Raw genomic sequence first — 17,789 nt, 5'->3', positions numbered from 1 at the left:
TTTGATAATAAATTTACTTTGAACTTTTTAATAAGGGAATATTTGATACAGGTATACAACATTTTGAGGGATATAGATAGGGTAAATGCAAGCAAGCTGACGTTGGGTGAAAGATGACCTTTTTTTCCCCCCTAGAGATCATAAGTTAATGGTGAAATATGAAATATTTAAGGGGAATATCTTCAGAGTGTGATGAACGAGCCGCCAGCTGAAGTGCTAAATGCGGTTCAATTGGAAACTTGAAGAGAAGTTTGCATAGATGTTTGGATGCGAGGCGTACAGAGGACTAAGGTCCACGGGTGTGTTGATGGGATTAGACAGAGTAACAGTTTGTTGTGGACTAAATGGGCTGAAGGACTTGTTTCTGTGTCACATCACTCCAAAACACTAGGCCTACATAATCTTAATAATTTAAAACAATTGGAATAAAATGCGGATTAGCCACAAGGCTGCCTGGGAAAAAAAAGTAACTACACATGAAGCAAGGTCAGAATATCTGATAATTACTCCCAGAGCGGGTGCTCTACAGGGACATCTTTGCAATGCATAAATGCATTAACCTTAAAATTCTACTTGATGTATCCAGTGAGCTGGAAACTCACTGAACTCACTGAGCTGAAAACGTCAACAGATTCAGCGAGACAATATAGAGCAACACACACACACACACACTCACACACACAATGCTGGAAGAGCTCAGCAGGTCAGGCAGCATCTCTGGAGAGGAATAAACAGTCAATGTTTCAGGCTGAGACCCTTTGTCGGGACTGGAGAAGAAAGTGGAAGAAGACAGAATAAGATGGTGGGGCAAGGGAAAGGAGTACATTGATAAGTGAGACCAGATGAAGAGGAAGGTTGGTGGGTGGGAGAGGGGTGAAGTAAGAAGCTGGGAGGTGATAACTGGAAAAGGAAAAGGGCTGAAGGAGGAGGAATCGGATAGCAAAGGAGATTGGACCATGGAAGAAAGGGAAGGAGGATGAGCACTGTGGGGGAGGGGAAAGGCAGGTGTGGGGAAGAGAAGAGGTAAGACGGGAGCTAGGTAGAAAGCTGAAAAACAGGAAATCCAGGGCAGTAATATCTGGATTGCTGCCTCGGCAACATGCTAGGTAGGATAGGAATAGGAAGATTCGACAGATGAATGTGTGGCTGAGGAAATGGCGCAGGGGGCAGAGTTTCGGACTTCTGGATCATTGGGATCTCCTTTGGGGAAGGTATGACCTGTAAAAACAGATGAGTTACACCAGAACCTGATGGGGACGAACAACCTTGCAGGCAGGTTTGCTGGAGCTGTTGGGGAGAGTTTAAACTAGTTTGGCAGGGAGATCAGAAACTGAGTGATGGGGCTGGTATAAGACCAGAGGTAATGCAGTGAGACTGTCAGGAAGCACAGACAGATGTTAGGGCAAAATTGCAGTCGGTGGGATAAGTTGCAGTGTAATGGGGAATAAAATCAAAAAAGGCTGATGAACACAGGACTGAAGGTGTTATATTTCAATGCACGCAGTGTACGAATAAGGTAGATGTTCTTATAGCACATTTAGAGATTGACAGGTATGATGTTGTGGGTGTCACAGAGTAGTGACTAAAAGAAGATTATGTTTGGGAGCTTAACATCCAAGGATACACATTGTATCAAAAGGACAGGCAGGGAGACAGAGGAAATGGCATGGCTCTATCAGTAAATATTGAAATAAAATCCTTAAAAGAGGTGACATGGGATCAGAAGATCTAGAAATGTTGTGGGTAGAGTTAAGGAACTGCAAGGGTAAAACATTGTCTCGTTTTTACTATGTACTGTACCAGCAGTTATGGTCAAAAATGACAATAAAAAGTGACTTGACTTGACTTGAAAAGGACCCTGATGGGAATTTTATATATAAGCCACCAAACAGAGGCCAGAATGTTGGCTACAAATTACATAGGGAGATAGAAAATGCATGTCAAAAGATCGACATTATAATAGTCATGGGGGATTTCAATATGCAGGTAGTTTGGAAGGTGCTGTTTTTTGATCCCAAGAGAGAGAATTTATAGAATACCTATGAGGTAGCTTGTGGTTGATCTCACTAGGGGATCAGCTATTCTGGATTGAGTATTATGTAATAAACTGGATTTGATTAGGGAGCTTAAGGTAAAGGAACCCTTAGGAGACAGTGATCATAATATGATAGAATTCACCCTGCAATTTGGCAGGGAGAAATTAGGGTCATGTGTATCAGTATTACAGTGCTGTAAAGGGAATTACAGAAGCTGGCCAACATTGATTGGAAGGGGACACTAGCAGGGATGACAGGACAGCCGCAATGGCTGGAGTCTCTGAGAGCAATTCAGAAGGTGCAGGATAGATACATCCCAAAGAAGAAGTAGTTTTCTAAATGTAGGATGAAACAACCATGGTTGACATGGGAAGTCAAAGACAATGTAAAAGTAAAAGAGAGGGCATAAGAGCAAAAATTAGTGGGAAGTTAGAGAATTGGGATGCTTGTAAAAACTAACAGAAGGCAACTAAAAAACCCATAAGGAGAGAAAAGATTAAATATGAAGGTGATAATATCAAAGAGGATACCAAAGGTTTTTCAGATATAGAAATTATAGAACTATAGAAAGGGTGCAGAGGAGATTGTCTGGTTTGGGGAGCATGCCTTATGAGAATAGGTTGAATGAACTTGGCTTTTTCTCCCTGGAGTGACGGAGGTGACCTGATAGAGGTGTATAAGATGATAAGAAGCATTGATCGTGTAGATAGTCAGAGGTTTTTTCTCCCTCAGAGCTGAAATGGCTAACATGAGAGGACACAGTTTTAAGGTGCTTGGAAGTAGGTACAGAGGAGATGTCACAGGTATGTTTTTTTTGACGCAGAGAGTGGTGAGTGTGTGGAATGGGCGACAGTGGTGGAGGCAGATACGATAGGGTCTCTTAAGAGACAGTTACAACCTCTCACTGCTGTGGGCAGAGGTTTCCACTTGCTTCAAAAAGGCAACAATTATACCAGTGCTTAAGAAGCATAATGTGAGCTGCCTTAATGACTGTCACCCGGTAGCACTTACACCTACAGTGATGAAATGCTTTGAGAGGTTGGTTATGACTAGACTGAACTCCTGCCTCAACAAGGACCTGGAGCCATTGTAATTTGCCCGTCACCACATTAGTTCAATGGCAGACGCAATCGCAATGGCTCTCCAAACAGCTTTAGACCACCTGGACAACACAAACACCTACGTCAGGATGCTGTTCATCGACTATAGCTCAGCATTTAATACCATCATTCTCACAATCCTGAATGAGCCACTGTACCTCCCTCTGCAACTGGATCCTTGACTTCCTGAATGGAAGACCACAAACTGTGCGGATTGGTGATAATGTAACCTCCTCAGTGACAATCAACACTGGCGCACCTCAGGGGTTCATGCTTAGCCCACTGCTCTACTCTCTGTAAACACATGACTGTGTGACTAGGCATAGCTCAAATACCATCTATAAATTTGCTGACGATACAACCATTGTTTGTAGAATCTCAGGTGGTGACGAGAGGGCGTACAGGAGTGAGATATGCCAACTAGTGGAGTGGTGCCACAGCAACAACCTGGCACTCAGTAAGACGAAAGAGCTGATTGTGGACTTCAGGAAGGGTAAGACAAAGGAACACATAGCAATCCTCATAGAGGGATCAGAAGTGGAGAGAGTGAGCAGCTTCAAGTTCCTGGGTGTCAAGATCTCTGAGGATCTAACCTGGTCCCAACATATCGATGTAGTTGCAAGATGGTGGCTATACTTTATTAGGAGTTTGAGGAGATTTGGCATGTCAACAAATACACTCAAAAACTTCTATAGTTGTGGAGAGCATTCTGACAGGCTGCATCACTGTCTGGTATGGCGGGGCTATTGCATAGAACCGAAAGAAGCTGCAGAAGATTGTAAATCTAGTCAGCTCCATCTTGGGTACTACCCTACAAAGTACCCAGGGAGTGCTGTATCAGAAAGGCAGCGTCCATTATTAAGGACCACCAGCACCCAGGACATGCCCTTTTCTCACTGTTACCATCAGGTATGAGGTACAGAAGCTTGAAGGCACACACTCAGTGATTCAGGAACAGCTCCTTCCCCTCTGCCATCCAATTCCCAAATGGACATTGAATCTTTGGACACTACCTCACTTTTGTTTTTTTAACATACAGTATTTGTGTTTTTGCATGTTTTTAAAATCTATTCAATATATCTAATTGATTTACTTGTTTACTTATTATTATTTTTATTGTATTTATTATTTTCTTTTCTCTGCTAGATTATGTATTGCATTGAACTGCTGCTGCTAAGTTAACAAATTTCATGTCACATGTCGGTGATAATAGACCTGATTCTGATTCTGAGACTCCTGGACAGGTACATGGAGCTTAGAAAAATAGAGGGCTATGGCTAATTCTAGGTAATGTCTAAAGTAAGTACATGTTTGGGACAGCATTGTGGGCCAAAGGGACTGTATTGTGCTGTAGGCTTTCTATATTTCTATGTTTCTAGCTATATAAAGAGCAAAAGTGAGATAGGAGTGGATATAAGACCACTGAAAAATGTCACTATAGAGGTTACAATGGGGGCATGGAAATGGTGGACGAACCGAATCAGTATTTTGTGTCAGTCTTCACTGTGGAAGACACCAGCTGTTTGCTGAAAGTTTGAGAGTGTCAGGGGGCAGAAGTGAGTGCAGTTGCTATTACTATCAAAAAGGTGCTTCTTCAGTAGCCGAAAGGCCTGAAAGTAGATAGTACACCTGGACCAAATGGACTACACTCCAGGGTTCTGAAGGAGGTAGCTGAAGACATTGTCATAGAAACATACAGTACAGAAACAGGCCCTTGGACCCATATAGTCCATGCCAAGCCATTTTAAATGCCTTGTTGAGGCTTTAGTAATGATCTTTCAATTCTGGTCGGTTCTGGAGGACTGGAAAATTGCAAGTGTCACTCCGCTCTTCAAGAAAGGAGGGAGGCAGCAGAAAGGAAAGTATAAGCCAGTTAGCCTGACCTCAGTTATTGGGAAGACGTTGGGAGTTGGTAGTTAAGGATGAGGTTTTGGGGTATTGAAGCTATGTGGTTAATAGGCCAAAGTCAGCATGGTTTCGTCAAGGGGAAACCTTGCTTGCCAAATCTGTTGGAACTCATTGAGAAATAACAAGCAGGATAGACAAAGGAGAATCAGCTAATGTGCACTTAGACTTTCAGAACGCCTTTGAGAAGATGCCGAACATGAGGCTGCTTAGCAAGTTAGGAGGCCATGGAGCTACAAGACAGATATGGCATGAATAGAGCATTGGCTGATTGGCAGGTGGCAAAAAGTGGGAATAGAGGAGCCTTTTCAGGCTGCCGGTGACTAGTGGTGGTGGTACGACCGCTTCTTTTTACATTGTACAGTATGCCAATGATCTGGATGACAGAATTGATGGCTTTGTGGACAATTCTGTGGATGATACAAAGATAGGTGGGCGTGCAGGTCATCTTGAGGAAGCAGGGAGGCTGAGAGAGATTAGAAGACTGGGCAAAGAGGCAGATGAAATACAGTGTCGGGAAGTTAATGGAACTTTGGTAGAAGGAATAAAAGCATAGACTATTTTCTAAACAGGGAAAAATTCAAAAATCTGAGGAGTCCTTGTGCAGGATTTCCTAATGGTTAACTTGCAGATTATGACAGTGGTGAGGAAGGCAAATGCAATGTTAGTATTCATTTCAAGAGGACTAGAATATAAAAGCAAGGATGTAATGCTGAGGCTTTATAAGGCACTGGTGCGGACTCACTTGGAGTTTTGTAAACAGTTCTGGGCCCCTTATCTAAGAAAGATGTACTGACAATGGAGAAGGTTCAAAAGACATTCACAAAAATTATTCGTGGAATGAAAGACTTATTATATGAGAAGTATTTGATGTCTCTGGGCTCACTGGATTTTAAAATAGAGCAAATCTCATTGAAACTTATTGAATTTTGGAAGGGCTAGGTGGATGGACATGGAGAGGATATTTCCTATAGTGGGGGAGTCTAGGGCACAACCTCAGAATAGAAGAAGGTCAAGTGGAATTCGTTGCCACAGGTGACTGTGGAGGCCAGGTCATTGGGTGTATTTAAGGTGCAGGTTGATAGAATTTTGATAAGTCAGGGCATGAAAGGTTACAGGGAGAAGGTAGTTGAATAGGTTGAGAGGGAAATGGATCAGCCTTGATAAAGTGGAGGAGAAGACTCGATGGACCGTTTAGCCAGATTCTGCTCCTTTGTCTTATTCATATTATCAATGGCATTTGTCGTGAAATTTGTTGTTTTGTGGCAGCACTACAGGGCGAGAAATAAAAATCACTATAAGCTACAAAAAATGCATAATTAGTGCAAAAATGGAAAAGCAAGACAGAGCTCATAGCTTCTGGACTATTCAGAAAGCTGAAGGCAGAGGGGAAGAGACTGTTTCTGAATCACTGAGTGGGGTTGTGCGGTTTCTGTACCTCCTTCTCAATGGTAGTGACAAGAAGAGGCCATGTCCCGAATGGTAATGATCCTGAGAGAGTGGTTCCACCCAACAGAGGCACCGCCTCTTGAAGATGCCCTCGATGGTGGGGGAAGTTGTGGCCTTGATGGAACTGGCTGAGTTTCCAATCCTCTGCAGCCTCTTGCAACCCCGTACATTGGAGTCTCCATTACAGGCATTGATGCGGACTGTCAGAACGTTCCCCACTGCACATCTCTGCTTTCACTGCACAAGGTCAACATGGGAAGATGGGTAGCTTAGGAATGGACCATTGATAGGATTGGCAGCCAGGAGCCAGAATACAACAAGTCCCGTTATCTGTACTCCCTCTCCTGTTATATACCATCCCCCTCTCCCCTCTATTGGTGTCTCTATGTTTGGCCTGGATGAGTTGGACTGAATGACCTTTTTCCACACAATGGTCTGAATTATGAACTCTGCTTCTCGCTTAGCAGATGCTGCCTGACCTGCTGAGTATTTGCTGTGTTTCCTGACAGAGAGTTGAGGTCAGTAAAATTACAGGAGGATTCTCACAGAGTAGAAGCTGAGGGAATATATCACGCTGGCGTAGAAGTTAGAGTAATGCTTTAGAGCAGCACTATCACCAATCAGGATTCAATACCCACCACTGTCTATAAGGAGTTTATAAGTTCTCCCCGGAAACATGCAGATTTCCTCTGAGTGCTCTGGTTTCCTCCCACTTTCCAGAAATGTATGGTTAGGTCTCATGAGTTGTGGGCATTCTATACTGGTGCTAGAAGTGTGATGATACTTAAGGGCTTCCCCCAGCATATACTTGGACTGAGACTGGGACCTGCCGTGCCCTGGGTGTAGTGAGATCAGAGCAGAGATGTACCGTGGAGAGCTTTCTGACTGGTCGCAATGATGCAAACAATCCATTTCACTGTAGTTTTTGATGTTTCGATGAACATGTTGACAAATGAAGGTAATCTTTAGATCCTTATCTTGTGCAGAAGAACATAATCAGAGGCTGTCAGTTGAAAATAATCAACAAGACATCCAGTTGGGAATTAGAAGAAAATTCAGGAAGTGAATTCAGGGACACCCAGGGAGTGGTGTGGATGTGGAATTCACTTACATGGATGTACTTAAAAAGTGGCAAATAAGGGAACAGAGCATTTCAGGGGCAGATGAGGAAAGGCGGGGCAAACTCATAAACGTTGACATGGCATGTCACTGAGTCATGTCGTCACTCAGCACAGAAACAGGCTCTTCAGCTGAAATGGGGCATGCCAACAAAAATTCCCATCCAAGCTAGTCCATATCCTCTCACCCTGTGGTACACAGACCCCTTGCTTAATGGTATTGGCCCATGGCATAAAAAGGGTTGGGAATCCCCTGCTCTAAGCCTTTCCAATCTATGGCCCTGTCCAGGTACCTTTTAATTGTTGTTAATGTGTCCGCCTCAATCAGTTTCACTGACAGCTCATTCCATTGACCGACCACCTTATGAGTGAAGATGTTGCCCCTCATGTTCCCGTTAACTCTCTTCCCTTTAGCCTTAAACCTATGCCCTCTAGTTCTTGATTCGCCAACCCTGGGGAAACAGACTGTGTTCATTCACCTTACCTAGGCCCCACAGGATTTTATACACCTCTGTATAATCTTTCCTCATTCTTGTATACTCCCATAAACTAAATCCCAACCTGCCCAGCCTCTCTCCATAACTCAGTCCTTCGAACATGCACAGCTCAGTACAGGCTCTTCAGCCCATCATGTTGTGCTGATCTTTTAACTTACTCTAAGATCAATCTAGCACTTTCCTCATATATAGCCCCCATTTTTCTATCATCCATGTGCCTATCTAAGAGTCTCTTAAATGCCTCTATTGTAAACGCCTCTCCCACCACCCCTGGCAGAACACTCCACACACTCACTACTCTGTGTAAAAAAAAACTTACCTCTGACAGTTCTCCAACCCCATATGCTTTCCTGCAATCACCTTGAAACTAAGCCCCCTCGTATTAGTCTTTTCTGCCTGGGAAAAAGTCTCTGGCTGTCCACTTGATCAATGCCTCATTCACGACAACATTCATATAAATCCCTGCACTCTTCTGAGCTTAATGGCATCTTTCCTACAGCAAGGTGACCAAAACTGAACACAATTTTCCAAATGTGGTCTCACCAACATCTTGTACAACTGCTAGGATAAAGAACAGAAAATATAGAACATTCCAGCAAAGTACAGGCCCTTCGGCCCACGATCTACCCCTTGCCAGTGATATTAAACCTGGTTTTGATCTGTACATAGCCCTCCATTTTTCTATCATCCATGTGCTCATCTAAGAATCTCTCAAATGTCCTACCACACCCGTCAGGGTGTTCCACACACTCACCACTCCCTGTGTGGAAAACCCAATTCTGACATCCCCCCTGTACTTTCCTCCAATCTCCTTAAAATCATGACATTAGCCCTGGGAAAAATTCCTTGGCTATCCAATTGATTTATGCCTCCTATCAGCTTGTACACCTCTATAAAGTCACCTCTCATCCTCCTTCACTCCAAAGGGAAAGGCCCTAGCCTGTTTAACCTATAGACATCCTCATTGACATGCCCTCTAATCTAGGAAACATCCTGGTAAACCTCTTCTATACCCTCTCTAAAGCTTCCACATCCTTCTTATAATTAAGTGGCTAGAACTGAACTTGATAGTCCAAGCGCGGTGTAACCAGGGTTTTATAACATTATCTCACAGCTCTTCAACTTTGTGCTATTCACCCAATGTAATCCTGCTTCATATTTCCAGCATCTGCAGCATTTGGCCAGTCTCACCTTTCCCAACCATCTTGATGAAATGCTGAGCCACAGGCCAGGAAAGGATCGTCATTGCCGCCAGACTCCCGACGTGTAGATACGGAGCTGTCACCTGGAAGGTATGAAGGCAACACGATTAAAGAGGGTTATAAACAGATAGTGTAGCAATTAGCACGCTGCCATTACAGCTCGGGGTGTCAGAGTTCAGAACTCAATTCCGACATCATCTGTAAGGTGTTTTTTTTAACATCCTTCCTGTGACTGCGTGGGTTTCCTCCGGGTGCTCCGGTTTCCTCCCACAGTCCAATGACATACCGGTTAGTAGGTTACTTGCTCATTGTAAATTGTCCTGTGATTGGGCTCGGGTTAATAGCTGAGTTGCTGGGCAGCACGGCTCGTTGGACCAGAAGGGCCTGTTTCGCATTCTGGTGGTGGTCGTCTGCCAAATTTGACAATGACAGGAAACATGTGCGGAGGAGTTTTTAAAGTGGAAAAGCCTTTGCACTGGGGCATTCCACACTCTCGACTTCAGAAGACCGGTTTCAGTGATACAAACAAGCATCACAGACAGAAAATCTGCAGATGCTGGAAATCCAAGCAATGCTTAACTGTGGTTAAGAAGGCATACGGTGTACTGGCCTTCATCAACCATGGGACTGAGCTTAAGAGCCGAGAGGTAATGTTGCAGCTATATAGGACCCTGGTCAGACCCCACTTGGAGTACTGTGCTCAGTTCTGGTCACCTCACTACAGGAAGGACATGGAAACCATAGAAAGGGTGCAGAGGAGATTTACAAGGATGTTGCCTGGATTGGGGAGCATGCCTTATGGGATTAAGTTGAGTGAACTTGGCCTTTTCTCCTTGGAGTGACAGAGGATGAGAGGTGACTTGATAGAGGCGTACAAGGTAATGAGAGGCATTGATCGTGTGGATAGTCAGAGGCTTTTTCCCAGGGCTGAAATGGTTAGCACGAGAGGGCACAGTTTTAAGGTGCTTGGAAGTAGGTACAGAGGAGATGTCAGGGGTAAGGTTTTTTTTACGCAGAGAGTGGTAAGTGCATGGAATGGGCTGCCGGCAACTATGGTGGAGGCGGAAACAATAAGGTCTTTTAAGAGACTCCTGGATGGCTACATGGAGCTTAGAAAAATAGAGGGCTATGGGTAAAGTCTACGTAGTTCTAAGGTAGGGACGTGTTCGGCACAGTTTTGTAGGCTGAAGGGCTTGTATTGTGCTGTATGTTTGCTATGTTTCTAACACACACAAGATGCTGGAGGAACTCAGTAGGCCAGGCAGCATCTAGGGAAAAGAGTACAGTCAACATTTCAGGCCGAGACCTTCAGTAGGATTCACTGTTTTGGTGGCGCTATTAGCAGAAACAGCTGTTGGCACAGTCTTCAAAGGAAGTAAGTGGTTCCTCTGTTATTATGGATTAATTTTTATAACCCGTGCTTGTCTGGCCCCAGTCACAATTTCATTGAATAAGGGAAGCGCTTCTCGTGATGTAAAGTGCAAACACCACGTTATCTATACAGAGTAAAGAGGAAGTTCTGAAAAAAAAAATCGACAGTGGTGTGTCTGTGAAAAGCATATGTGGCTTGTATTGGCTCTCCACAGTTTATGACATAAAGAAACAAAAATTGCTCTAGCTTTTTACTGACAATAAATCAAAAGAAAACAGATGTGAACAAGGAAAACAATGCAACATGAAAGATGCTCACAAATAGATGAAGTTCTTATAAAGTAGTTTAAATCCCACATCAGTGAATGTGTGGAACTGTCAGGAGAGATGGTGAAGGAACAAGTGACATTATTTCATGAAGAATTAGGACTGGATTATGGAGAGTGGCTTCAGCATTTCAAGCAGCGACATGACATAAACATTCGCGCAGTGCGGGGTGAAAAACGATCAGCAGACAAGGAAGCAGCTGCTGAGTTTGATGATGAGCTCATTAAGTTTCTGATGAAAATTTAAGTCCCAAGCAGGCCTGCAATGCAGACAAACCGCCTTGTATTGGCATTATACTCTAGGATGAACACTGACTACAGAGGCTGCAGAATCACCAACAGGTTATAAAGCATCAAAGAACCGTATCAATGTGTTGGGCTGCTCTAATGCTTTTATTATTTAAGGAATAATCATAACACATTTTATTGAACACCAAAACCTGAACACTAAGTGATCTAAGAACCCTTTACGTACAGTGCCTATAAAAAGTATTCATTTCCCGCTTGGAAATTTTCATGTTTTATTCTTTTACAACATTGAATCACAGTGGATTTAATTTAGCTTTTTTTGACACTGATTAACAGAAAAAGACACTTCTGTGTCAGAGTGAAAACAGATGTCTACAAAGTGATCTAAATTAACTACAAATATAAAATACAAAATAATTCATTGCATAAGTATTCGCCCCCTTTAATATGACACACCAAATCGTCACTGGTGCAGCCAATTGGTTTTAGAAGTCACATAATTAGATAAATGGAGATCACCTCCACATCTCCAAATGGAGAATCAAGGTGTTTCAATTGACTGTAGTAAAAATACATCTGTATCTGGAAGGTCCAACTGCTGGTGAGACAGTACCCTGCCAAAAACTACACCATGAAGACAAAAGAACACTTCAAGCAACTCTGCAAAAAGGTTACTGAAAAGCACAAGTCAGGAGATGGATACAAGAAAAATTCCAAGAATATTCCTTGGAGTACCGTTAAGTCAATCATCAAGAAATGGAAAGAATATGGCACAGCTGTAAATCTGTCTAGAGCAGGCTGTCCTCAAACACTGAGTGACCGTGCAAGAAGAGGACAAATGAGGGAGGTCACTAAGAGACCTATGACAAGTCTGGAGAAGTTACAAGCTTCAGTGGCTGAGTTGGGAGAGACTGCACAAACAACAGCTGTTGCCCGGGTGCTTCACCAGTCGCAGCTTTATGTGAGAGTGGCAAAGAGAAAGCCACAGTTGAAAATTAAAAAAATCACATGAAATCTCAGCTAGAGTTTGCAAGGCATATGGGAGATCATTAAAAACACACCATCCATACCGTGAAGCATGGTGGTAGCTGCATCATGCTGTGGGGTATGCTTCAGGCCCTAGAAGGCAGATAGTAATTTAATGCAGCAAAATACAGGGAAATCCTGGAGGAAAGCCTGATGCAGTCTGCAAGAAAACTGCAACTTGGGAGAAGATATGTTTTTAAGCAAGACAATGATCCCAAGCATAAAACCAAAGCTACACAGGAATGGCTTCAAAACAGCAAAGTTAATGTCCTAGAGTAGCCAAATTAGAGTCCAGACCTCAATCCAATTCAGAATTTGTGGCTGGACTTCAAAAGGGCTGTTCACTCATGATCCCCATGCAATCTGACAGAGCTTGAGCAGTTTTGTAAAGAAGGGGGGGAAATGCAGCGTCCAGATGTGCAAAGATGATAGAGAGCCAAACACACAGACTCAAGGTTATAATTGCTGCCAAGACATGGAAACTTCCTGGGGAGGGGGTGGAATGAATACTTTTTATAGGCACTGTAATTACATCATCACGTGAGACATGCCTCTTAAAGCGAACCCCGATTCAAGGTCAGTGGTTGTGAATTATATATGGATCTACTAATTACATTACCCTAACACTGACACTGCTCTGTGCATTCTAAAAGCAGAACTCCTGGGACAAAATAATGCCTATGGTATCTACCCACCACCTAACTGTATGTCATTAATTCAACCCTGGACAATGGCATATTACGCACTTTGAAGGCTGAATATCGCTCCTTGTTTATGAAGCAGGTACTGATTACAGTTAACCAGTTAATGCTGGCAGACCAGTACAGGAATTTGTGGAAGAATTGCTTGTCATTTGTCAAATGTTTTTTCTTTATTATCCAAGGCTGAGGTAATCATCAAGTGGGTTAGAGGAGCTAATTTAATTAATCCTAACCTAACCACCTGTGATTTGGCAAAATCACTAATCCGGCACTGCACAGGTTCCCATCATTCCAGATGTGTGATGGTCAACCTGCCTTAGTGATAAGGAGAGACTCTACAAACTCACTTTTTTTTCTCTGGGTGAGGAGCCACTTGACAGAGGTCTGTAAGATTCTGAGAGGCAAAGATAGAGTTCATTTGTCCATGACACTGTCCCATCAAGCTGTTCCGCCATTCAGTCATGGTTGATTTATTTTCTCTCTCAATCCAAATCTCCTGCCTCTTCCCCATAACCTTGGACCCCTTACAAATTAAAAACCTATTAATCTCTGCTTCAAATATAACCAATGCCATAGCCGTCGGTGGCAATGAATTCCACAGATTTGCCACCCTCTGGTTAAGTAATTCCTCCTCATCTCTGTTCTAAAGGGACATCCTTCTATTCTGATGCTGTGCCCTCTGGTTGTAGGGTCTCCCACTAATGGAAACCTCCTCTCCATGTCCACTCTGTCAGAGCCTTCAATAAGTTCCAATGAGATCAGGCACCCCGTGCCCCCCTGCATCATTCTTCTAAACTCTAGTGAGTACAGGCCCAGAGCCATCAAAAGCTCCTCATATTTTAACCCCTTCATTCCTGGGACCATTCTCATGCACCCCTCTGTATCCTCTCCGATGCCAGCCTTTCTTAGATATGGAGCCCAAAGCCTTCTTCCTCAAGGTGGAAAAGTCAAGTATTAGAGGGCATAGCTTTAATGTGAGAGGGGAAAAGTTTAAAGAAAAGTTATGAGACAAGTTCTATTACACAGAGAGGGATGGGTACCTGGAACCCACTGCCAGAGGAAGTTAAGGAAATGTACAAGAGGCTTTTAGACAGGCAGATGAACAAAAAGGGAATTGAGAAGTATGGCTTCTTTCTGGAAAACTCTATAGGAACATCTTAATACAGTACAATGCAATAAGTGATAATATAGAAAGAAAAAATAAGCAAATAAATCAATTACAGTAAGTATATATGTGTATATTGAATAGATTAATAAAAATAGAAATAATATATTTTTTTTTAAAAGCAGGCTGATCGTTGAAGCACAAGTAGATGGGTTTAGTTTGGAGTGGAATCCTACTTGTCCGAGACATCGTGGACCAGTTGGCCTGTACCCATGCTGTACTGTTCTGTGCTCTATATTCCAGACCAGCATTGAAACAGGACACTATACAGTAATCACTAACACAAGGGTTGTTGGTGTTGGAACGGGCTGAAGAATTGATATTTTTCTTGTAGTTTAACTTGGTTTGATACTGTTTTTATGGGGTGTATGGGAAGTCCAGAGACAGGTAGCACCTCTGATAAAGGGCTTGTCATGTCCAGTTTAGGACAGCTCACTCACCTTTGGTCCCCACTGGACACCCAGCTCTCAAACTGTGGCTCCAAGTAGCTGTTTACATACAATAGCGGCCACACCTTGGTACACCGCTTCAAACAGCAGACTAAACCAGGTGAGGGTCGCCAGCCACCTCATACCCCAGAGTGTCCGAGACATGCCTGTCCCAGTGTGAGAAGTCGGCTCCGGCAGAATGGGCAGATGGGATTTACAGCACAACCCAGCGGCCAGGAAGGCAGTTCTGCAATGCTCCACGGAGAGCAAAGGGCAATGAAAGGCACAGAAGACGACATGGTCATCCACAGCAACCAAGGAGGACCTCAGTTTGTGACGCTTGTTTGTACCTCTGGACCCGGACTTCCGAGGTCGAGAGAGTGGAACTGCCCCAGTGCAATGGCTTTTCCACTTTAAAAACTCCCCCACGCAGGTTTCCTGTCATCGTCGGACACGATGGACAACCACTATGTTGGTTTAGGTTTTTTTGTACTTTTATATAACCAATTTATGTGTGATGGATCAGTGACTTTTGCAGTAGATACAGTTGCCTCTATATTTTTATGGAAACTTCTTGGCACATGCACATTACTTCAATCTTTAAAGTTCAAAGTAAATTTATTAGCAAAGCACGTAAATGTTGCCGTATGCTACCCCGAGATTCTTTTTTTGCAGGCATTCATAGTAGATCTGGCTATTTATTTGGTTATCTGTTGGAATTTCAGAGGAATCTGGTCTGGTAAAAGAACACCTTTATTGTTCTCCCTTTTCTCCTTGGGCTCTTTTCCCTTTGTCTCCTCTCCTCCCACTTCATTCTCACACCACCAGGTTCAGGAACAGTTATTACCCCTCAACCATCAGGCTCTTAAACCAAAGGGGATAACGTCATTCAACTTCACTTGCCCCGTCATGGAAATGTTCCCATAACCCACAGACTCACTTTCAAGGACTCTTCATCTCGTTCTCCATATCTACTGCTTATCTATTTATTTATCATTCTTTCTTTTTGAATTTGCGTAGTTCATCTTCTGCACATGTCCAAGTTGGTGTGGTCTATCATTGATTCCATTATGGTCATTACTCTATAAGGACTTACAGAGTATGCCCGCAAGGAAACAAATCTCACGGTTGTACATGGTGTCATAAGGTACTTTCATAATACACTTACTTTGAATTTTGAACTTTGCTGCAGGGTATCTGTGGAGATGTGATGTAAGGAAGCTGTCAAGCGTATTGCACACATACCTGAAACGAGAGTGCGAAGGTGTTCCATTCTTCCTGCCACTGACTGTAGAGGAAACCGATAGCAACTGCACAGACGACCAACACCAACACAATCCCAATCTGCGGGCAAACAGGGAAACAGGTTAAAATTCAGGAGGTTATAGGTTCAGGGTGACAAAGTACAGAGAAAAGGTACAAGGATATTGCTGGGGCATGAGTTATAGGGAATGGTTGAATAGGTTATTCCCTGGAGCATAGAATAAGGAGAGATTTAATAGAGGTACATCATGAGGTGCATATAAGGTAAATGTAAGCAGGCTTTTTCCACTGAGGTTGAGTGAGACCAGAACTAGAGGTCATAGGTATGGGTGAAAGATGAAATATTTAGGAAGAATCTGAGGAGGAAATTCTTCACTCAAGAGGCTGGTGCAAGTTTGGAATGTGGCTACCAGTAGAAGTGGTGGATATGGGATTGATTGGAAAATTTGTAAGTTTGGATAAATACATGGATACGATATGATAGAAGCAGAATTAGACCTTTTGGCCTATCGAGTTCACTCTGCTATTTAACCATGGCTAATTCATTTTCCACCTCAACCCGATTCTCTTGCCTTTTTCCGCATAACCTTTGACAGCCTTAATAATCAAGAACCTATTAACCTCTACTCTAAATATACCAAATGACTTGACCTCCTCAGAAATCGGAGGTCCAAAGGGACTTGGGAACTCTAATTCAGGATTCCTTAAAGGTTAACTTGCAAATTGAATTGGAGGTAAGGAGGCAAATGCAATGTTAGCATACATTTTGAGGACTAGAATATAGAAACAAGGACGTACAGCCAGCCCTCCTTATCCGCAGGTTCCATGCGCAGATTCAACCAACCGCAGATTGGGAAAACCAGAAGTTGAGCATTGTTTGCCTCGCGTCTCGTTTATTCGCTACTTGTGTTGTGAGTGAGAGGAAGGAGTTTAAGGCTAGTAAGGGATGGCTGGCTAGCTATGTATAGTGCAGCAGCCTCAAGAGCTTAAAGATCACAGGAGAATCGGGATCGGCTGATGCCGAGGCAGTATCAGCATTCCCAGAAGAGCTACGATGATTGCGTCTGTACTGAACACGTACAGACTTTTTTTTCTTGTCATTATTCCCTAAACAATACAGTATAACAACTATTTATATAGCATTTACATTGTATTAGGTATCATAAGTAATCTAGAGATGAGTTAAACTATACGGGAAGATTTGCATAGGTTATATGCAAATACTATGCCACTTTATATAAGGGACTTGAGCATCCGCATTTTTTGGTATCCCGGAGCCAATCACCTGCGGATAAGGAGGGCCGACTGTAATGCGGAGGTTTTATGAGCATTGGTCAGACCATACTTGGAGTATTGTGAATAGTTTTGGGTGGCATATCTGTGCTGGGTTTTTCCAGAGGAGATACGCAAGAATGATTCTGGGTTAATGGATAAGGAGTGTTTGATGGTTCTAGGTCTGCACTTGCTAGTGATTACTTCAGGGCCACCTTAGGGATTCCGGCTCCGGATTTTTTCTCGAGGTCTCCTCTCAAAGCCTTCCCTACGAGTGGATAGAGCCACAACACAGCAGACAATTGTGATCAGAGTTTTCCTTCTCCTACATGAGCTGCCAACTATGGCTGATGTGCCCCATCTGCCTGATGCAACTGGTTTTAAGGTGCCAGTTACCCTGTTGGTAGAAATAGTTCCACTGGGCTTCATAACTAAGCTAACCACGAAGGCCAGAGAAGCACATACAAAACGCTGGAGGAACTCAGCAGGCCAGGCAGCATCTGTGGAAAAGAGTAAACGGTTCATGTTTCAGGCTGAGACAGTTCATCAGGTAAAGGCCAGGAGCTGGACTTGGTTGTCAGAAGCTATTTGAGTTGCACACCATTGAGAGCATTTAATAACTACTGGGAGCTTGTCCCCACTACCACCCAGGCACCCTTAAGAAACCTATCATTTAAGCAA

The 17,789-nt window shown here is 43.3% G+C and overlaps 1 protein-coding gene across 1 annotated transcript in view; it reads right to left on the bottom strand.

The window, feature by feature from the left end:
- Window positions 1–17,789, bottom strand: part of gdpd4a (glycerophosphodiester phosphodiesterase domain containing 4a) — a 96,679-nt gene that overhangs the window by 43,807 nt on the left and 35,083 nt on the right. The window contains exons 6-7 of the mRNA XM_073044262.1: window positions 15,819–15,917; window positions 9,297–9,390 (exon numbers count right to left, since the gene is read on the bottom strand). Of these exons, the coding sequence (XP_072900363.1) occupies window positions 9,297–9,390; window positions 15,819–15,917 (193 nt within the window). The remainder of the gene's footprint in view (window positions 1–9,296; window positions 9,391–15,818; window positions 15,918–17,789) is intronic.

This window comes from Hemitrygon akajei, chromosome 4 (assembly GCF_048418815.1).
Source record: "Hemitrygon akajei chromosome 4, sHemAka1.3, whole genome shotgun sequence".
Taxonomy (NCBI): Eukaryota; Metazoa; Chordata; class Chondrichthyes; order Myliobatiformes; family Dasyatidae; genus Hemitrygon; species Hemitrygon akajei.
Note: the sequence above shows the minus strand (reverse complement) of the source record. Positions and strands in the feature narration are given on the sequence as shown.